Source organism: Diaphorina citri, unplaced genomic scaffold (assembly GCF_000475195.1).
Source record: "Diaphorina citri unplaced genomic scaffold, Diaci psyllid genome assembly version 1.1 scaffold428, whole genome shotgun sequence".
Lineage (NCBI taxonomy): Eukaryota > Metazoa > Arthropoda > Insecta > Hemiptera > Psyllidae > Diaphorina > Diaphorina citri.
In genome coordinates this window covers 163,280-186,977 of record NW_007377863.1, presented here as the reverse complement: position 1 = coordinate 186,977, position 23,698 = coordinate 163,280, and the positions used below count along the sequence as shown (strand labels likewise).

Genomic DNA, 23,698 nt, shown 5'->3' with positions numbered 1-23,698 from the left:
GACAAAGGGGTCTTTGTAGTTGTAATGCGCCTTTGTGTGTTAAACGCCCTATTTCTGTGAAAAAATGAACTTAGAGACTGAACTTATTACATTAGAGAAGACTTGGGGGACGTCACGTCAATTTGGTCTTGATGAGAAGTACCTACCTAAGTTGATGGGACGAAAATAGAAGCACGATAAGCAGGAGACATAATAAAGATGAGACAAGAAGATAGGAAGGTAGGAGACACGAGATGATAAATGTATACAAAACAAATTGACAGCGAAAGATGGGAGAGGGCAGAGACGCGAGGGAGGGAGATATAGGGAGGGAATAGAGAGAGAGGAAGGAAGGAAGAAAGAGGGAGGAAAGAGAGGGAGGGATAAAGAGGAAGGAAAGAGAGGGAGGGATAAAGAGGAAGGAAAGAGAGGGAGGGATAAAGAGGAAGGAAAGCGAGGGAGGGAGAAAGAGGGAAAAGGGTTTAGAGGGGAGGAAAGGGGAGAGAGGTCAAATAAAGATAATAAGCAAGTGGAAAGGGAGGAGAGGGAAAGAGAGAGAAAAGGGTTGAGAAAGAACGCGGTCAATTGGTTATAAACAGAAAAAAGGAGAGAAGGGGGGAGAGAGAGGAGGGACAGAGGGAGATATAGAGAGAGAAGGGGAGAGAGGAAAAGAAAGTAAATAAAGAGGCACAGAGGCAGTAGCTGTATAAGACCTTGTTTAGACTGAGAGAGTAAAGGGACTTTTCAGTCTCATTCTATCTTCCTTGTCTCTGAGGTTGTAAGTAAAAGTCAAAATGTTCTAAATATCTTTTTGAGAAGGGTAACTACCTTGTAATACCTACAGGTTCTACAAAGTACAGACATAAAAAAAAAAAAATTAGGTTTATAGGTTTAAAATATAAAGGTATGAAATTAAAGGAAATTTCTTTTGTCTTCATAATAATGATAATATCCCTTCTACTTCTTCCTTGTCTCTGAGGTTGTAAGTAAAAGTCAAAATGTTCTAAATATCTTTTTGAGAAGGGTAACTACCTTGTAATACCTACAGGTCCTACAAAGTACAGACATAAAAAAAAAAATAATTAGGTTTATAGGTTTAAAATACATATAAAGATATGAAATTAAAGAAAAATTCTTTTGTCTTCACAATATCCCTTCTACCAATAACGATAGACCATACTGTAAACGCTGTTTAAGACTTACCATTTGATTAAATTGACTTTTGAATAGCAAAAGGGAAATGCGGCTGCCATTTTGAATCATAAATCATCGAAATTTTGAATCATTAAGGTGTCCTGTTAACTCTACAAAAAGAGTTTAAACTTTTATTTAAATTTTCAAACTTTAATACCTATTCAAAATTTCTATTCTTATAGATACCTAGGTACGTAAATAATAACATAATGAACTAAATTTCTACCGTTGCATAACTTTTGAGACATTATTTTACAACGTTTATTAAGGAAGGTTGTTTATAGGTACCTACATGCTATTTTTTTTTTTTTTTTTTTTTTTTAATTAGGTACATTATTTTAGGTAGGTATTTTGCTTCTTCTTCGTCTTCTTCTTCTCGTTTTTCATCTCCTCCTCCTTCTATTCCGTCTTCTCCTACTTCTTCATTCCTCTCCTTTTTTCATATCCCATATTTTTCCTTCTCTCAATCTGATGTTTGTTCTTTGTTATCATTGAGTCTGGGGCTTAGTGAGAGTTGAGTTTGTATTTGGAAGCCTGGTGGTGTGCAGTGAATAATGCCCCCTCGTAAAGTTTTTGCTTAGGTAAATAAATAATCGACCATTTTCTAGGTCGACAGGGCTGTATTTTCAGCCATTCTCTCCGAGTTCAAAACTTCTGACGTTTGCTTAAAATTGATATGTTTGGATAACGTTTGGTGAGGAGGTGGGGGCATTCGATAAGGATTAGGGGGAGGAGGTTGTTACCATCAACATTTTCGACTTTTTGACTGTTCTCTGTTTGTTTTGTTTATGTTTGCTGGCGATGAACAGTTGATACCTTTGGTTGTACCCTTACCCAGTGGTGCATATATTGACCATACTTATGAATAATTCAGCAGCCTATATATTGGACTCGAATCCTATGGAAGTTACTTTACAACTAACTGTATAAATAAACTCACATGAAGGAGTAAACACTTCGATGTGGTTGTGCCTATCATTATGAAAAATTTTAAAAGCATATTTTTTTTACTTTCTATTACTACAGTATAGCGAGCTATACTAGTAATGAAAGTATTGCAATCGGTCCAATTTTTTATTTTTTAATTCTTTTTTAAAGTTTCTCCCCCTTTCCCTCTTTTTCTCCTTCATTCAATGTCTCTCTCTTTCTCTATCCTGTACTAACTAGTTTCCTTCCCTTCTCTTAACAATCTTTCTTTCTCTCTCTTATTGTACCTATAGTTTACTTCCCCTTCTCCTAATCTTTCCTCCTGACACTCAAAAACATGGGTGGGAAACAGGAGGGGAGGGGTGTTTGTGGCGAGGTAAAAATCGGATAGAGGAAGGGTAACGAACAAGATGGGTACGATGCAATAGATAGGGCGAGGTGGGGTTGGAAGTTGGAACGAACAAGATGGGAAAACGGCACAAATAGATAGGGCAGAGTGGGGTAAGATGGGGCCAGAGGTGTCATGCAGTTCAAATATCTAAATATTTACCCACACGTTAACCACACCACTCATATACAGGGAGGTTTGTCTTAACCACACATACCTACCCATGTAAGGGGAGCATCGTCTAACACAAGATGGGTACGATGCAATAGATAGGGCGAGGTGGGGTTGGAAGTTGGAACGAACAAGATGGGAAAACGGCACAAATAGATAGGGCGGAGTGGGGTAAGATGGGGCCAGAGGTGTCATGCAGTTCAAATATCTAAATATTTACCCTCACGTTAACCACACCACTCTTATACAGGGAGGTTTGTCTTAACCACATACCTACCCATGTAAGGAGAGCATCGTCTAACCACACTCCCCAATATGAAACGATCGGGGTGTGAAGGTATTTTACCACAAGATCATTCGTACTTGCCAATTTTTGAGATACTTTAACAGGATAATAATTGGATGAAACAAGGTCGTATGTATATTATACGTCTATTTCTAGCATGGGTTCTTGTTTACCTACTTAGAACCTTATAACATCTCCCATCTTTTTCCCTCCTTAAGTACAAACATGTACGATAGTCACCCATCCGAAACTAACTGCGCACAACGTTGCTTAACTTCAGTGATCCACTGGGAACTGATTCGTACAACGTGTAATGGCCGCTGGCTTCTCTTTAATTCTCGCCGAAGCCTCGATCAAAAAACTGCTTTTTTTTTTTTTTTAAAAAAAAAAAAAAAAAAAGATCATGAATACCTACCTTACATTAAAAACATGTTTCCACCTACCTACTTTACGTCGCAGGTACTTTGTTAACTTACAACTCATATTTTTGACTTCTTTCTTCCAAGTTCAAAACTTTTAACTTCAACTTTGTTGAAGATGAGAAGCGGGTTAGGCTAAAAAATATGTTCAACAAGGTTCCAAGTTTCATATTACCCCACCTCTCCCTATTTTTCCATTATTTAGGTGATGTGTAAATTTTATTTTTTAAACCCGTTTGTTATATGGGAAGTTACTTTTGAAGTTGTGAAAAATTTTCACCATAAAACCTTAGCTGAAGCAACAAGAAACGTCTTAGCTACACTGTTTTGCGAATAAATCAAACGTGTCAAAAAAGTGTGAACTTTTTAAACTACATCCTACATGTTTTTTTTCCTCCTCCTTCTTCTTCTTCTTCTCAAATACGGTTTACCTATGGTTTACGTTTTCCCCCCTTTTTCGGCGAACCACTTACCTAGGTAATAAAAGGGTACCCATTTTCCAATTTTCATCACCCAAGAACACACGAAAAACTTTGCCAGGAAAAATGATCACATAGAAAGAACGAAAGAAAAGATTATTTTTTCCACTTTTTCCACTTTTGCCAAGTTTTTACCGTCATATTTTAGAAGAAAAACAAAAGGCAAAAATAGGCTTATGAGCAAGCCAATAATATTCCCTTATCAAACTCGCATAAATTTGATAAGAGAAGATGGGTACGATGCAATAGATAGGGCGAGGTGGGGTTGGAAGTTGGAACGAACAAGATGGGAAAACGGCACAAATAGATAGGGCGGGGTGGGGTAAGATGGGGCCAGAGGTGTCATGCAGTTCAAATATCTAAATATTTACCCTCACGTTAACCACACCACTCATATACAGGGAGGTTTGTCTTAACCACATACCTATCCATGTAAGGGGAGCATCGTCTAACACCACTCCCCAATATGAAACGAACGATCGGGGTGTGAAGGTATTTTACCACAAGATCATTCGTACTTGCCAATTTTTGAGATACTTTAACAGGATAATAATTGGATGAAACAAGGTCGCATGTATATTATACGTCTATTTCTAGCATGGGTACCTACTTAGAACCTTATAACATCTCCCATCTTTTTCCCTCCTTAAGTACAAACATGTACTTTTCATGTTTTCTTGGAAAAAAAAAGATCATGAATACCTTACATTAAAAACATGTTTCCACCTACCTACTTTACGTCGCAGGTACTTTGTTAACTTACAACTCATATTTTCGCCTTCTTTCTTCCAAGTTCAAAACTTTCAACTTCAACTTTGTTGAAGATGAGAAGCGGGTTATGCTAAAAAATATGTTCAACAAGGTTCCAAGTTTCAAATTACCCCACCTCTCCCTATTTTTCCATTATTTAGGTGATGTGTAAATTTTATTTTTTAAACCCGTTTGTTATATGGGAAGTTACTTTTGAAGTTGTGAAAAATTTTCACCATAAAACCTTAGCTGAAGCAACAAGAAACGTCTTAGCTACACTGTTTTGCGAATAAATCAAACGTGTCAAAAAAAGTGTGAACTTTTTAAACTACATCCTACATGTTTTTTTTCCTCCTCCTCCTCCTCCTCCTTCTTCTTCTTCTTCTTCTTCTTCTTCTTCTTCTTCTTCTTCTTCTCAAATACGGTTTACCTATGGTTTACGTTTTCCTCCCTTTTTCGGCGAACCACTTACCTAGGTAATAAAAGGGTACCCATTTTCCAACTTTCATCACCCAAGAACACACGAAAAACTTTGCCAGGAAAAATGATCACATAGAAAGAACGAAAGAAAAGATTATTTTTCCACTTTTGCCAAGTTTTTACCGTCATATTTTAGAAGAAAAACAAATGGCAAAAATAGGCTTATGAGCAAGCCAATAAGATTCCCTTATCAAACTCGCATAAATTTGATAAGAGTGGAATTATGGAACCCTATGTTCTATGTTTCTTATATTATTATCATAGTGGTTCAGCTCTATCCCTATATTGAATTTATGCTTCCGATTTTATGCTTCAATGCTTAGACTGTATATGTTATGCTTCCAATATCGGCAAGGGTAGAAAATTGGAAATTGAATTTTTATATTCTAAAGATTCTCAACTGGGAACTGTAATGTGTTACTGCGAACTGTGATCTGTTGTCATTCCTGTCATTCGTTAATTTGACAGCTGCCAGGAATGTTGAATTCCTCTCTATGGTAAATAAATTTCCCTTTTTACCTGTGGTACCTGCCTATTTGCCTATTTCGGTCTAGCTTTTCTTGGATCTTTGGGGTTGGCACCTGTTGTTGATTTAGGCGTATTACACTGTTACCCAGAAGAAAGAGAAAACCTACCTCCCTGTGCAAATTATCATCATTATGGAAATTTTTCTCACAACCTACAGTAACAGATAGGTATAGATAAATAGATATACCTAGGGGGTAGAAAATTGGAAATTGAATTTTTATATTCTAAAGATTCTCAACTGGGAACTGTAATGTGTTACTGCGAACTGTGATCTGTTGTCTTTTTGTTAATTTGATAGATTCCAGGAATTAACCCCCCTCTCTATGGCAAATAAATTTCCCCCTTTACCTATGGTAGGTACCTACCTATTTGCTTATTTCGGTCTAGCTTTTCTTGGATCTTTGGGGTTGGCACCTGTTGTTGATTTAGCTGTATTACACTGTTTCCCAAAAGAAAGAGAAAACCTACCTCCCTGGTGCAAATTATCATCATTATGGAAATTTTTCTCACTACCTACAGAAATAGATATAGATACCGTGAAGTTTAAAATTCGCGTCGGCACATAATTATCTCCGTGTACACAAACCTGAACTTATCTTCCACCTCTGAGACGAAGCTGTATTTTCACACATTGTCAACACAACATACCTTTACTGCTTCTATCTCCGTGTACACAAACCTGAACTTATCTTCCACCTCTGAGACGAAGCTGTATTTTCACACATTGTCAACACAACATACCTTTACTTCATTTAAAATTCAAATTTAACCAGGATAAGCACAAAACCGACTTTTCTTGCACGTCTAAGTAACTTCCTCATTATTATTCTAATTAGCTCATTCAGTATTATTCTAACAAGTTATGTGCTTATTCTATAATTCTTATTCTAATTAATTCGAGTTGTAATATGTGAACCGTAGCACCTTCAAATTAGAAACTGTTTGAAATTTGAAGCTTGCAAAAAAGCTGACGAATTCAACAGATGTTTGAGAGCCTGAATTAAGAAAGTCCTAAAATCCGTTTGACTTGAGTCAAGAGTTTAAAACATCTCGACTTTCAGGTCTTTCAGATACTTTTCGAATGTAAATAATTTTTTGTTTTGTTTTTGTTTTTTTTTCTGCTTAAAAAAAGAAAGTTTTTTTTTACTTTTTTTTCCACATTGTCAACACAACATACCTTTACTTCATTTAAAATTCAAATTTAACCAGGATAAGCACAAAACCGACTTTTCTTGCACGTCTAAATAACTTCCTCATTATTATTCTAATTAGCTCATTCAGTTTTATTCTAACAAGTTATGTGCTTATTCTAATTCTTATTCTAATTAATTCGAGTTGTAATATGTGAACCGTAGCACCTTCAAATTAGAAACTGTTTGAAATTTGAAGCTTGCAAAAAAGCTGACGAATTCAACAGATGTTTGAGAGCCTGAATTTAGAAAGTCCTAAAATCCGTTTGACTTGAGTCAAGAGTTTAAAACATCTCGACTTTCAGATAGATACTTTTCGAATGTAAATAATTTTCTTTTGTTTTTTTTTCTGCTTAAAAAAAGAAAGTTTTTTTTTACTTTTTTTTTTTCAGAAGTCAGAGAAAAGAGGGAAAGTTTAGTCTTTTTGCGAGTTTAAATTTTCTTAAAGCTGAAACCTATCCTGCTCATCATTTCACCGCATTAGAGTTATTATCCTCAGGCTTGTATGTAATAGTGAGATCGAAATCACAGGGGCAAACAGAAAATCTGCTTAAGCTTCAGGGCAGTACTTTTTTTTCACGAGGGAGCTGTAACTATTAAGGTCTTACCGTCCCGAAAAGATGGAAGACTGGATAGAAGAAAGCTTGCCTACCGAGAACGAACCTTATCTGTTTAGGGTAAAATCTACCCCGAGCGGGATCAAACCCGCGACCTAGCGCTTAAGCGGCTTATGGGCAGCACTTTACTTTTGGAATTCGAACCAGCTGTTATTTACATAAACTTTTCATCCTGTCTTCCTTCTCTCTTCGATTTCGGGACGATAAGACCATAGTAGTTACAGTTCCCGCTGTCAAACCTCTTAAAAAAAAAAAAAAAAATCACCTGATAAAGTTAATGTTTTCTTAGAACGAAACGGACCATAAAAACCCAAGGGGTCTGTTTTTCGACTTTTTTTTCTGTACCAAAAAAACTTTCTTAATTAAAATCAAATACGAGATGCTCTGTTTAAACAAAAGTTTGATGGACATTAAAGTCCGATTTACTTTTCGGGGGAACAATGAGTTAAAGTTTCAAAAAAAAAAAAAGGAAAGAAAATAATACCTATGTACATTCATCCCTATTGGACAAGGAAATTTAAAAGAAGAAGAAGAAGAAGAAGAAGAAGAAGAAGAAGAAGAAGAGAGTAGGTACATTACTTATTTACCCCCTTATAGGACAAGGAAAGTAAAAAGTAGGTAGGTATTACTGATAGGATTAGTCCAAATTAAGTTCGAGGATGAAATTTCATACCTGGGCCGGGACGGAACCCGCGTTCTTGCTTCCCTGCTTCTAGGTCCGTGCCTGAGCGAAAAGATGGGAAGACGCCTTGATATAGTTCAAGAAAACTCAACCTAATTAAAAACTTGTTGATTGAATCAACCTGAAAGCTCAGGGAAAAGTTTTAGCCAACACGAAAGTGAGTTTTTCTTCTCCGACAAAAGGGTCTTTGTAGTTGTAGTGCGCCTTTGTGTGTTAAAGTCAAAGCAAAAGCTTGTAATGCCATTAGTGCCATTACCTATACATACGAGTACCTACATTCTTTTAGCGGCTTCACAGTGTCAACATAAGTGGATATATTCTTTGTAGTGGACATAGATAGGTATTACCTATTACCTTTAATGAGAATATTAGGTGGGTATAAAAGTGGGATAACGATACCACTTCCAAAATCGACGGTACAGAGCTGGAAAACATTACATTAGGGAAGACTTGGGGGACGTCACGTCAATTTGGTCTTGATGAGAAGTACCTAAGTTGATGGGACGAAAATAGAAGCAACGATAAGCAGGAGACATAATAAAGATGAGACAAGAAGATAGGAAGGTAGGAGACACGAGATGATAAATGTATACAAAAACAAATTGACAGCAAAGGATGGGAGAGGACAGAGACGCGAGGGAGGGAGATATAGGGAGGGAAGATAGAGAGAGAGAGAGGGAGGAAAGAGAGGGAGGGATAAAGAGGAAGGAAAGAGAGGGAGGGAGAAAGAGGAAGGAAAGAGAGGGAGGGATAAAGAGGAAGGAAAGATAGTGAGGGAGAAAGAGGAAGGAAAGCGAGGGAGGGAGAAAGAGGGAAAAGGGTTTAGAGGGGAGGAAAGGGGAGAGAGGTCAAATAAAGATAATAAGCAAGTGGAAAGCAGGAGACATAATAAAGATGAGACAAGAAGATAGGAAGGTAGGAGACACGAGATGATAAATGTATACAAAACAAATTGACAGCGAAGGATGGGAGAGGGCAGAGACGCGAGGGAGGGAGAAATAGGGAGGGAATAGAGAGAGAAAGGAAGAAAGAGGGAAGAAAGAGAGGGAGGGATAAAGAGGAAGGAAAGAGAGGGAGGGATAAAGAGGAAGGAAAGAGAGGGAGGGATAAAGAGGAAGGAAAGAGAGGGAGGGATAAAGAGGAAGGAAAGAGAGGGAGGGATAAAGAGGAAGGAAAGAGAGGGAGGGATAAAGAGGAAGGAAAGAGAGGGAGGGATAAAGAGGAAGGAAAGAGAGGGACGGATAAAGAGGAAGGAAAGAGAGGGAGGGACAAAGAGGAAGGAAAGCGAGGGAGGGAGAAAGAGGGAAAAGGGTTAAGAGGGGAGGAAAGGGGAGAGAGGTCAAATAAAGATAAGAAAGTGGAAAGGGAGGAGAGGGAAAGAGAGAGAAAGGTGGTCTGGTTTATATTATTTTAAAGCCCTCTTACCAAATAGACAATGAAAGGTGACAATATGCTGGCCACAAATCCCATGGTATGAATGAGGGCCACACCCTGGCCTCGGAGTACTGTTGGCAACACCTCAGCGGCATACTGGAGGCCGATGTTGTACGAAATGTTGACCAGAAATCGGCCGACCAGGGCAAATCCTACGGAGAGCGTCCCTGAAATAAAATTTGTACTGATTTTGACTATTTTTTATTTCCTTTATGGTTCTTTGTGCTTCATTAATACGGACAGTAGGTAAGTCACTCTCGTCAAAGTCTTGTAATAAGAGGGTTATATCTTTTCGCTCATGAATAATATTTTAATCAGTGACATGTAAGATTGGATTGATTCCTTAAACAAATAGAGTTGGGTGCCAAATATCACGGTTTAGTTAAAAGAACACCAGTAAATTATAGTATAAGTTACTATAGTGTTCTTCTTTTCAAGATGAATCTTCACAAAGTCACATCAGAATCTATCAGTATACAGGTTAAGTTATTCAACCCATAAAATCAAAGTACTCTGGGGATGAGTCGGTTTAATTTTGACTAGGTTTTTTTTTTTTTTTTTTTCCTTTATGGTTCTTCGTGCTTCATTAATACGGACAGTAGGTAAGTCACTCTCGTCAAATTCTTGTAACAAGAGGGTTAGGTATATCTTTTCGCTCATGAATAATATTTTAATCATTGACATGTAAGATTGGATTGATTCCTTAAACAAACAGAGTTGGGTGCCAAATATCACAGGTTCGTTAAAAGAACACCAGGAAATTGTAGTATAAGTTACTAGTGTTCTTCTTTTCAAGATGAATCTTCACAAAGTCACGTCAGAATCTATCAGTATACAGGTTAGTTATTCAACCCATAAAATCAAAGTACTCTGGGGGTGAGTCGGTTCAGATTTTGAGAAACCAATCACTCACCGGTTTCGAGACTACAACTCATCAGACTGAATACGCCACTGAGGACCATGGTGATACACGCATACCAACGTCTCCCCCACGTATCCAGCGTGAAAGTGAGAAGGGTGTCCGCGGGAAATTCAGTGGCGGAGGCGAGGGAGAACGTGATGAAGAAATTCGTGCCGAGATTCTCCACTTGACGAACGTGTCCGTCGAATAAGAGAGACAGGGCCATCCTGAGGACAAAGTGAATCCGTTGATAGATCAATCTTATCGCCACAAGTTCTCAGATTTTACTTCCAATATTGTTCCTTTTGTTGGTATTGTTCCTTTTATAGGTGATGCCAGCTTTATAGGACCGCCTACAATATTCATATCATTTGTAATAATGTGATACCCTGCAATATAGTACCACTACCACTTCAATTCTTTTCGAGCTCTCTAAATATCTGCTCGATTTCTCCAAGAAATGAGGATCAAATTCCAAGGCTGGGATTGAAGACTGAACCCTTCCGCTCCTGTTTACCAGACGCCTTGACCTAAACTGGAATCGTTCTGCTCTTTCAATTTCCAATACGTGTCGGTTATTAGGTATCTACATGATGGGGGAAACACACGGTAGAAGAAGAAGAAGAAGAGAATGTGGGGGAGGAGGAGGAGGAGGAGGAAAGTGTTATTTTTGCTCCGACAAAGTAGACAAGTAGACATCATGTACAATGTTTTATCCAATACCCAAGGCTTACGGGGCAATTTGGAAAAAACCTCGGTCGGACGTCTTAGTGAAACCAGCTGAGATTGAACAAATTGCCAACGAATTAATGGACTGAAACACGTACAGAAAACCTGATGCACACGATCCGATTTTCCTTACAGATCGAACGATAAATCGCAGATTTTCCCGGTATGCACAGTACACAATTTTACGTCTACAAGGACGATTTTTCTTGCGGTCGGATCAGATGAAAGAATTGTAGCGTGTGTATTAGGCCTAACAATAAAACTAATAATAAATGTAGGCAGTACCTATGTTATTGACGCACGTTGATTTAAATAAATAAATGTATAGTATACCAGGTACTGCTTACTGACTATCATAAACATGAGTGAGAAGTTAAGAACTCTCAGATCTGCCAATAAGTCACCATTAGTTTGGCATCAAATAGGATGGTAGTTTCCTTCAATACCTGTGTTTATTTTCACGAGTTTTGCCATCTTCATGGTGGAATTTAGCTAATTTACTTTTAGCGGCTGTTACTTACTTACTTTCTGTGTCCGGAACGCGGCTGTTATTAGGTTGCTATAAGCTTGATATGGAACGTCAATTGGTAATTACTTCTATTAGGAGCGTATAGCGTTGCCTAAATGACTTATACCTAAATAACTAGGTGTCGTATACCTATATACCTATATTAAGGTGAGGAAGGTATATATTTTGTTGTTCTAAATACATATCATGAGGGAAAAATCAAGGGTCTTGAATATGGGAGAAAACGAAACGAGGGACAAAATAGAAAAGGATACCATTTGATGAGAGGAATTTTTGAAAAGTAACTTCTCCCCTTTTTTCCGTTTCTCTCTCTCTTTCTCTCTCTCTCTCCTTCTCTCTTCCTCTCTTTCTCTCTCTCTCTCTTTCTCTATCCGATTCCAATTTCTCCTGTACACTAGAATGGATCTCATGCTTTCTCGACCGTAAATACAAATTCAACTTTTTATCCGAACTTCTCTTCTGAAAGTTTTAGATATAGCGAGAAAGTTGCAGTAGAATTTTCCTTCACGTTGTACATTTGTAAGGACATGAATACATGATGCATAAATTCGTATGACTATTTTGATTTCAAAATTCAAACCAGTGCTATGTCTATTGTTGGCTCCTCAGTTTGTATAGGGAGAGGAAGGTTACTGACGAGAAATTCTTCTTCTTGTTTTTCTTCTTCTTCTCTTTCTTTTTCTTCTTCTTCGTCTCCTCCTCCTCTTCCTTCTTCTTCTTCTCCTTCTTCTTCTTCTCCTTCTTCTCCTCCTTCTTCTTCTTCTTAATCCTCTCCTTATTCTTTCTCTTCTTCCTTCCAAGTTCATTGCACTCACGTGTAATAGCTGTTAATTCTGTAGATAGGTAGAGACATTTCTAATAATTGGGCTTGTTACCTTGGGGTTTGTAAGGATAATTCAAGCAGGAACTATTTCCCAAGGTGCCTACACACAAGTCCTAAAGTCCAAATGGGCTGAGGCTAATTGAAAATTCATCTTGTTTGCGAGATCTGTTGTGAACACAGTCCATTTTGTTGCTCTGCTGGATTTCTGGCTAGTCAAAAATTGCGCGTACCCACGGAATGGACTCATGTAGCAAATTCCCGGTCGAAATGGTGTTGACACCGTTATTTGAATGCTTTTGAACGGAAGGACAATGGACTGGAGCCACATGGGCTGACAGAGTGTACGGGCCTGAAATTGATATCTCAATTCACGTGACCAATTAGGATAAAATATCATCATGAGATCATGGTATATCATGAGGTGATTTGTCACTGCTATCTATGGTAGGTAACAGATCACTAATATACCTAGGTAATAAATAGGTGGGATCATTCACGTAATAGGTCATTTTGGAAGCACAGTTTGTAGGGAACATCTCAGCAAAATCATTGCCCAGTTCCAAAAGGGTTGATAAACTTCTTTAGGGAAAACACGAAAAACTCATATCTTTTGAAAGAAGCAGCCAATTTATCTGGTTTTGGTCTTGAAAAAAAGCTAAAAGCTAAGGGAATCTGTTAGTAGATTCCCTTAGATTTTAGCTTTTTTTTCATTTTTTTTTTTAATACACATTTAGCAATTAGTTAGGTATATCCGCCATTAGTGCAAAAAAATGTATAAAAATAATGGGTAGCTAATAATAAATTAAAAGAACTCAAAGAAGAGAGAGAGAGAGAGAGAGAGGAGGGTTTTCATTCTTTTCAAAGGGAGTTGATGTTGAAAAGCGACAAACAACATTGTGCAATTATGCATTGAAATTTAAAAGACTGGAAATAAGCCGGAGAAACTAAAATGGAAATTTAAAATAATGAGGATCTAATTAAACTCTCGAAAACAAGAGAGGCAAAAAACAAAAACAGCAAACAACAAAAACAACCCCATCAACAACATAATGTCGTCTGGTGTTTTCCCAGCTTCGTCAAAAGTCGAAAGTTCTCACGGGTTTGCACAAATAACCAAATAACACCAAAGACCCAAAGTAAACACTCTATCCTATATTTTGCCTCTTTCTCCTACTTTTTTCTCCTCTCCTACTTTTTCCCCTCTTCTATTTTCTCCTCTCCTACTTTCTCATCTCCTACTTTATCTCCTACTTTCTAATCTCCTACTTTCTCATCTCCTACTTTTTCCCCTCTCCTACTTTCTAATCTCCTACTTTCTCATCTCCTACTTTTTCCCCTCTCCTACTTTCTCATCTCCTACTTTCTCATCTCCTACTTTCTCATCTCCTACTTTCTCATCTCCTACTTTCTAATCTCCTACTTTCTCATCTCCTACTTTCTCCTCCTACTTTCTCATCTCCTACTTTCTCATCTCCTACTTTCTAATCTCCTACTTTCTCATCTCCTACTTTTTCCCCTCTTCTACTTTCTCTTCTCCTACTTTCTCATCTCCTACTTTCTAATCTCCTACTTTCTCATCTCTTACTTTCTAATCTCCCACTTTCTCATCTCCTACTTTCTAATCTCCTACTTTCTCATCTCCTACTTTCTCATCTCTTACTTTCTAATCTCCCACTTTCTCATCTCTTACTTTCTAATCTCCCACTTTCTCATCTCTTACTTTCTAATCTCCTACTTTCTCATCTCTTACTTTCTAATCTCCCACTTTCTCATCTCCTACTTTCTCATCTCCTACTTTCTCATCTCCTACTTTCTCATCTCCTACTTTCTCGGAGAGAGAGGGAGGGATGTAGATAAAAGGATTTATCCCTTGAGATATGCATAAACCGGGGTTTTGACACTTTAAGACGTAAATAGATTTTCCTCTCTCTCACACCCACTCTCTAATCCTCTCTCTCTCTCACTCTCTTTCTTTCTTTTTTTCTCACATATTATCATCTCTTTTTATCTCTTTCCTATTTACCAAGTAAAAAGGGTTGAGATTCAGGAACTCTATGTTGCTTTTAAAGAATACGTAAGGCTTTAGGAATCGCTAGTAAATTTTATACAATGGCAACATCCCATCAGGATAAAATCCGCCCCGGGCGGGAATCGAACCCGCGGCCTAGCGCTTACAAGGCAGACGCGCCACCAACTAAGCTAACTGGGCTGGCAATATACTATGTTGCCTGTCGACATCATTAAACTTTTATTGGCTCTAATTTTATTTTGTCTATCAACATTACTACCTACCTTTTTTCTCCAACTTCCCGAAGGTAATGTAAATCTTGGAATAGACAAGAAAATAAGGAGAGAGGAGGATAGATAGATAGAGAAAAGAGAGAGAGAGAGAGGGGGGGAGAGAGAGAGAGGGATGTAGATGTAGATAAAAGGATTTATCCCTTGAGATATGCATAAACCGGGGTTTTGACACTTTAAGACGTAAATAGATTCTCCTCTCTCTCTCTCACACACCCACTCTCTCATCCTCTCTCTCTCACTCTGTCTCTTTCTTTCTTTTTTTTTCTCACATATTATCATCTCTTTTCATCTCTTTCCTATTTACCAAGTAGGTAAAAAGGGTTGAGATTCAGGAACTCTATCTATGTTGCTTTTAAAGAATACGTAAGGCTTTAGGAATCGCTAGTAAATTTTATACAATGGCATCTATTATTTTTTATTCTACAATCTACAGTTTTACACATTTCCACCAACCCCAGTGGTGTAGAGGTTGACTTCGGATCTGGGGGTTGGTGGTTCAAGAACAAGTCAGAGAATAGTATTTAACGGGGAAGTATATTTGTGGAGGGTAGCTTGTCGTCGTCATTTCGCCTCCCACCTCCACTTCCAATTGGCAACATAGTAGGCAATCCAGGGCAGTAGAGTTTCCGCTAGGGTGAAGAACACGGCAATGCTCATGTTGGCAACAAAGGTCCGCCAGTTGGGTCCAACATATTCTAACACTGAAAGCATCCCGGAAAAAGTTTCCTATTGGTTTCTACATATTTCAAAGATTACTGAGTGTAAGATTTCAACTTGTGCAGGCAACTGAGACATAAGAGGGAGGTGAAGATCTCATCTTTTTTTACACCCGGCGGAGCTATGAAATTAAAAACACCTTCATGTTTCTAATTATTTTATATGACACAGTGTCAAGTAGGTACTTCTTTTTCATATTTCTTTCTATACGTAAGGCTTTAGGAATCGCTAGTAAATTTTATACAATGGCATCTATTATTTTTTATTCTACAATCTACAGTTTTACACATTTCCGCCAACCCCAGTGGTGTAGAGGTTGACTTCGGATCTGAGGGTTGGTGGTTCAAGAACAAGTCAGAGAATAGTATTAAACGGGGAAGTATATTTGTTGCGGGTAGCTTGTCGTCGTCATTTCGCCTCCCACCAGTCCCACCTCCTCACATGAACGTCACCTATCCTTAGTGGGGACGGCAAAAGAAAGCAGGACTCGATTGTCTCGATAGTCACCCATCCGAAACTAACTGCGCACAACGTTGCTTAACTTCAGTGATCCACTGGGAACTGATTCGTACAACGTGTAATGGCCGCTGGCTTCTCTTTAATTCTCGCCGAAGCCTCGATTGACAAAGTCCATGTTTCTCCTAGTGAGACTGCGAGATTTGAGTGATTCCCTGTTCAGAGAACCGTGAGTAGATGATCGTGGAGAATTGTGCAGTCCACGGTCACCCGTGTGATTTCTCTTGATGTAGCTTTCCGCTATCGTATCTGCTTCCTCATGGGATTCTCTGAAAAAGGAGTGGAGTAATTACTTCATTAAAGATTGGTGTTTACATTCAAAACTCTTTATCAGCATAATTACCTACTTGACACCTTGTCAGAACGAATACCCAGGGGGCACGTGAACGTCAAGAATGCAAAGGAATGACATTCAGCCACGGGGGTGTTTTTGTCTTCGCCTTTTTTTCTTCCACTTCTCAAGAACTTTTCACAAATTTCATTATCTCAGGAATTACAAGAACTGCGAAGGTGAAATTTTTGCAGTGAGTTTTTCATTATTATTCCAGCTCGCAAATATTGGAAACGAATAACTTCCAGATGCTTGTCAGAACGAATACCCAGGGGGCACGTGAACGTCAAGAATGCAAAGGAATGACATTCAGCCACGGGGGTGTTTTTGTCTTCGCCTCTTTTTCTTCCACTTCTCAAGAACTTTTCACAAATTTCATTATCTCAGGAATTACAAGAACTGCGAAGGTGAAATGTTTGCAGTGAGTTTTTCATTATTATTCCAGCTCGCAAATATTGGAAACGAATAACTTCCAGATAATCGTGATAATTACAAGAACTGCGAAGGTGAAATTTTTGCAGTGAGTTTTTCATTATTATTCCAGCTCGCAAATATTGGAAACGAATAACTTCCAGATAATCGTGATAGGGAAAAGGGAATGAATATTTTATGTTAGACGAGTGTAAATTTTAAAACAACTAGGTACAGCTGAACTGAATTTCTACGCTCCAAGCCAACGGATGCCAGTGACATCCGGAGATACGTTAATTACCGTTTGTGCCATCATGTGCTCTCCAAGCCAACGGATGCCAGTGACATCCGGAGATACGTTAATTACCGTTTGTGCCATCATGTGCTGTAGGTTATTTTGGGGTGCAATTACCCTCGAGAAAATTGCATAGCTATTTTGATGCTATCAAAATGGCAGGGTGGCTTTTTCCCGATTATCCTTAACAGCTTAAAGTTTACTGTCAGGAAAACCTCGTTGGAACTTTCTTATCATTATTACTCTTTTTAACACCTCCAAAATTATTCTGATCAATATTTATTCCACTGAAGTCATCATGTGCTGTAGGTTATTTTGGGGTGCAATCACCCTCGAGACAATTGCATAGCTATTTTATCAAAATGGCAGGGTGGCTTTTTCCCAATTATCCGTAACAGCTTAAAGTTTACTGTCAGGAAAACCTCGTTGGAACTTTCTTATCATTATTACTCTTTTTAACACCTCCAAAATTATTCTGATCAATATTGCCACTGAAGTAATCAGTGGTAAACTTACCTTCGAGCGCACGGGAAGTCCAAAAACTTTTGGTCTCGTCCAAAGTTTTCAAAATCTTGCATTGTCTGGGGAAGATCCTTGCCCATCGTTTCGGGAAGGAAGAGGCACAACACTCCCGCCACAATGCCTACAATACCTAGTACTCCGAGAGGAAGCATAGGGTTGATCACAGCCTGCGAATAATCATGGAAGGAAAGTCATGAGAAAGTCGTTACTAGACGTTCAGTGAACTGTGAAACTGAGAAAAATGGCCTTTTTTGGGGATCTCCAAAAGGCTATCACAGCCTGCGAACAATCATGGAAGGAAAGTCATGAGAAAGTCGTTACTAGACGTTCAGTGAACTGTGAAACTGAGAAAAATGGCCCTTTTTGGGATCTCCAAAGGCCAGAGGAGATGAAGCCCAAAAATCAGCAAACAATGTTGTCAAAATTTTGGCAAAATTTCAGAAGGAAAGTCATGAGAAAGTCGTTACTAGACGTTCAGTGAACTGTGAAACTGAGAAAAATGGCCTTTTTTGGGGATCTCCAAAAGGCCAGAGGAGATGAAGCCCCAAAAATCAGCAAACAATGTTGTCAAAATTTTGGCAAAATTTCCTTAAAATCAGACTAAACATTCTTCTTATGATGCACAGAGAAATGAGGCGACCCGACCTGATGATATCGCAAATTCAAAAATTCACAAAGAATGTCTGCCTTGAAAAACGCATTATTCAGAGGTCACAAAACTTCACATCACTTTATTGGCAAGGGAACCATATGTTTACGTTTTACGTCACTCGAACTTTTTTCATACAAACCTATTTTGAAACCGTAAAACCGTTTACGTTTTACGTCACTCGAACTTTTTTCATACAAACCTATTTTGAAACCGTAAAACCCTATAGCTATGTTTACGTTTTACGTCACTCGAACTTTTTTCATACAAACCTATTTTGAAACCGTAAAACCCTATACCTATCTAGCAAATTCAACTTTTCTAAAGGAAACCTATGGAGACTGAACTCTTCTTACGTATAAGTTTGTGCTTAAAAAGTTGGAGCTTGCAAAACATGGAGTCTGTAACTAAGTTATCGTTTTCTGCATGTGCATACCCCACTTATGTACTAAAGTTTTACAGACAACATGGGAAACTGAAGCTTCCCTCATGCAAACTTGACAATCCTATTTACCTGTTACTACCGTATACTTTCTTCCGTAAATACATTTTCCATGTTTCCATATGTGTGTATTTATTCAGAAAAGTCTAGCTTAGCGGTTATTGGCCTAGCTTTTCTTATGGTACGGCATCTGTTGTGCATTTAGTAGGTAACTACTGTACGACTCGTCTATTTTTTTTTTAGTACTTGTCTTTGTAGTCTGGTCTGGTTTATATTATTTTAAAGCCCTCTTACCAAATAGACAATGAAAGGTGACAATATGCTGGCCACAAATCCCATGGTATGAATTAGGGCAACACCCTGGCCTCGGAGTACTGTTGGCAACACCTCAGCGGCATACTGAAGGCCGATGTTGTACGAAATGTTGACCAGAAATCGACCGACCAGGGCAAATCCTACGGAGAGCGTCCCTGAAATAAAATTTGTACTGATTTTGACTATTTTTTATTTCCTTTATGGTTCTTTGTGCTTCATTAATACGGACAGTAGGTAAGTCACTCTCGTCAAAGTCTTGTAATAAGAGGGTTATATCTTTTCGCTCATGAATAATATTTTAATCAGTGACATGTAAGATTGGATTGATTCCTTAAACAAATAGAGTTGGGTGCCAAATATCACGGTTTAGTTAAAAGAACACCAGTAAATTATAGTATAAGTTACTATAGTGTTCTTCTTTTCAAGATGAATCTTCACAAAGTCACATCAGAATCTATCAGTATACAGGTTAAGTTATTCAACCCATAAAATCAAAGTACTCTGGGGATGAGTCGGTTCAGATTTTGAGAAACCAATCACTCACCGGTTTCGAGACTACAACTCATCAGACTGAATACGCCACTGAGGACCATGGTGATACACGCATACCAACGTCTCCCCCACGTATCCAGCGTGAAAGTGAGAAGGGTGTCCGCGGGAAATTCAGTGGCGGAGGCGAGGGAGAACGTGATGAAGAAATTCGTGCCGAGATTCTCCACTTGACGAACGTGTCCGTCGAATAAGAGAGACAGGGCCATCCTGAGGACAAAGTGAAGCTGTTGATAGCTATCAATCTTATCATTGTAATACTTGTCTGAAAAGGCTTTAACAAAATTTGGGTGCTTCTATCCCCCCATCCTTCCACTTCAGAAAAAAGTATTTATCGTTGAAAATGACCCATCATTTTACTTCCCGCTTACCGAGTATGGAATTAAATTTTTGAATGTCTTGCAAAAGATATTTGAACGTCTTGCAAAAGATCCTTCGTCTTGCAAAAGATCCTTCACTGACTCAATTTTTCCCACAATTAGCTACGTTTATATAGCTAACTGGACTAAATGGGTCTGATGGACTTACCAAATAATAATGAGTAGGCAGGTAACGTTCCTAAGTCTGGCCGTCTTGAAGAGATCCAGCACCGAATATCTCTTCTGGTCCTTTTCCTGCTCAGCCAATCTGTGGCAGCTTTCCTGGGAAACATATAGGTAATTCGTATATTCAGTTTTTTTTAAGAGGTTTGATGGAGGGAACTGTAACTATCAAGGTCTTATCGTCCCGAAAGTGAAGAGAGAAGGAAGACAATATAGGAGAAAGCCAGCCGTTCCGAGAACGAACATTATCCGTTTAGGATAAAATCCAGCCCGGGCGGAAATCGAACCCGCGGCATAGCACTTACAAGGCAGACGCGCTACCAACTAAGTTAACTAGGCTGGGTAAAATATCATTGATGTCTTTTGTTTTACCTTGAGTTGTTGATAAAGTTTTGGATCGACCTGTTTCTTATTGATCTTCTCGAATTTCTTCATGATGATCACGGCTTCATCTACTCGGCCTTGAGATACCAGCCATCTGAAATATCACAAGATTGGTTGATTTGAGGACCAGCAGAGGATTTGGTTTTCCAGTGATGCAATGAAAAATTTCAGGAAACCCCTTTTACGGCTTCATCTACTCGGCCTTGAGATACCAGCCATCTGAAATATCACAAGATTGGTTGATTTGAGGACCAGCAGAGGATTTGGTTTTATAGCGATGTAATGAAAAATTTCAGGAAACCCCGCTTTGTTATTTCTAATGACCTTGAAAAATTCTAGTTTTGTTATCTTTATCATAATATATCATAATGTTTTTGATTAAGGAAATCTTGAGCACTTAGAACATTGGTATTGTGAGCACCTCATTCCATCTTTCTTAAATTGGTTGAAAAGTAGGTACACCAGATGGCTGGTATACCTACAGATCTTTAAATAATTTACTAGGTATGGTCTATTCCTAAAAGAAGGTTGAAAATATTTATAATCGGTTAGTAAGTCAGTAGTTCAAATCAAAAATTAACAAAACGAGAGCTAGCTAAATACCTGGCACTTTCCGGCACTAAACCCCTTTTTTGCTATTTCTAATAACCTTGAAAAATTCTAGTTTTGTTATCGTTATCATATATCATAATGTTTTTGATTAAGGAAATCTTGAGCACTTAGAATATTGGTATTGTGAGCACCTTATCCCATCTTTCTTAAATTGGTTGAAAAGTAGGCAGAAACCCCTTTTTTGCTATTTCTAATAACCTTGAAAAATTCTAGTTTTGTTATCGTTATCATATATCATAATGTTTTTGATTAAGGAAATATTGAGCACTTAGAATATTGGTATTGTGAGCACCTTATCCCATCTTTCTTAAATTGGTTGAAAAGTAGGCAGATAGGTACCTACAGATCTTTAAATAATTTACTAGGCATGGTCTATTCCTAAAAGAAGGTTGAAAATATTTATAATCGGTTAGTAAGTCAGTAGTTCAAATCAAAATTAACAAAACGAGAGCTAGCTAAATACCTGGCACTTTCCGGCACTATCCACGCTATGAAAACTCCGAGCAGCAAAGGCAGTGACGTCACAATACACAGCCACTTCCAATTGGCAACATAGTAGGCAATCCAGGGCAGTAGAGTTTCCGCTAGGGTGAAGAACACGGCAATGCTCATGTTGGCAACAAAAGTCCGCCAGTTGGGCCCAACATATTCTAACACTGAAAGCATCCCGGAAAAGGTTTCCTATTGGTTTCTACATATTTCAAAGTTTACTGAGTGTTAAGATTTCAACTTGTTCAGGCAACTGAGACATAAGAGGGAGGTGAAGATCTCATCTTTTTTTACACCCCGTCGGAGCCATGAAATTAAAAACACCTTCATGTTTCTAATTTTATATGACACAGTGTCAAGTACTTTTTTCATATTTTTTTTTTAAAAGACATTTTTTTTCTCCTTCTCTATTAGTTTTCAAGTGGATATGAAAGGCGAACCGGCCTGCACAAGATGTAAAAGACATAAATAACTAATTGTTAAGGCACCTCATTTTGAAAAGATGCAGTTAGGACAAGAAAGATTAAAAATTAAACATTACCCAAGATGTACATCATCGTGAAACAATTGTCGAACGAGAGGCCGACGAAAAATCGGCAGAGGGCGAACTGCCAAAACGACTTCGTGAAAGCTGTAACGACGCCGAAAATGAATCCAACCAGATTGGTCAGAACCAGAGCCGGAACACGACCAAAGCGATCTGCCACCCAACCAAACACCAAACCCCCCACGATGGCACCACAGAAGAAGAAAGCCTGGGCCCAAGTTGACAGGGTGTCCTGGGTACATACCCAGTTTAGCTGGAGTAAGAGATAGAGATCATAATTATTAAACCCACCCTTGATCAAACTTCATTTTCTTATTGCTTATTTTTTGTCATCCTTTTTATAATAGCTATATTTTTCTGGAAGATAGTTCAATTGTTTCAATAGGTGGTTTGTTAGATACAGAGGTCATTTGTCTAATCGCATACTTCCAGTCGGTGTCGTGCGATAGTGTATTAAACGTAACCTGGACCTACCTCTACAATCGTACAATCCTTGTAGATAATTATTTAAAATTGTATGTTGAATTGAACGTTTGTGTCATTTATTGAACATCTGTCCCTCACACAGGTCAATTGGGATTTCTTGAACTTCAAAATTACTGATTTCATTTCCACCATTAACCCTATCGGTGCTTGATAGTGTATTAGACGTACCTGGACCTACCTCTACAATCGTACAATCCTTGTAGATAATTATTTAAAATTGTATGTTGAATTGAACGTTCGTGTCGTTTATTGAACATCTGTCCCTCACACAGGTCAAATGGGATTTCTTGAACTTCAAAATTACTGATTTCATTTCCACCATTAACCCTATCGGTGCTTAATTCCATACACAAAAAGCCCAGGCCGAGGCTTAGGTGTAGGGGCAAACAGCCCTAAAGGATGGGTTAAGCTTCTACGAATCTACAAACTCTATTGTCCTACCTCGGTGGCAATGGTGGTATACGGAATATCACTGTGGTCGTAGTCCCAGCCATGTTGACACTCCACAATGGGCCAACTAGGATCCGCCTTGGTAATTCCAGACCCTAGGAGGTGAGTGTAGTTCACAGCGTACATCCTGCAGGAATCAAATGCGGCGCCTATCTGAGGAATCGATATCAGCTTCCTGGAATAATAAAAGAAGAAGTCATATTATGCCTAACTTCCTTGCATACGTATATTAATTTGATTTTTCTGGATATATTTTTCTCATTTTTAATGTCTACCTCGTCTGTTGAAGACGTGAAGAGGATACAGATGATACGAGTCACATAATACAGAGATCTGTTGGGATCAATAATTATAAATTATTAAGACAGAATCATAAATCTTACCTTTGCTCAAAATCTAAATGGGATAGTTCAGGCACTCTACACCAATAATGTTCCGGTATTACCGTGATGAATATCTGAGAGAAATATACAAAAGCTTCGGCGAATGCAAACAAGATCATGGAGAAGAACAAAACTTTCTGGTAGCGACCAAATTCACCCAAATTCTCGCCGAAGCCTCGATTGACAAAGTCCATGTTTCTCCTAGTGAGACTGCGAGATTTGAGTGATTCCCTGTTCAGAGAACCGTGAGT

The 23,698-nt window shown here is 38.4% G+C and overlaps 1 protein-coding gene across 1 annotated transcript; it reads right to left on the bottom strand.

Annotated features, from left to right (window-relative positions):
* Positions 1 to 3,185: 3,185 nt before the first annotated feature.
* On the bottom strand, positions 3,186 to 23,601 carry LOC103508729 (carcinine transporter-like). The gene is made up of 11 exons (XM_008473301.3): positions 23,448 to 23,601; positions 23,056 to 23,239; positions 22,123 to 22,381; positions 21,556 to 21,748; positions 20,469 to 20,574; positions 20,083 to 20,195; positions 19,550 to 19,764; positions 18,985 to 19,160; positions 17,594 to 17,766; positions 16,140 to 16,309; positions 3,186 to 3,293 (listed from the first exon to the last, which is right to left on the bottom strand). Exons 1-11 carry the CDS (start codon positions 23,564 to 23,566, stop codon positions 3,277 to 3,279), a joined length of 1,725 nt encoding a protein of 574 aa, XP_008471523.1. The 5' UTR covers positions 23,567 to 23,601; the 3' UTR covers positions 3,186 to 3,276.
* Between the last annotated feature and the right edge of the window lie 97 nt (positions 23,602 to 23,698).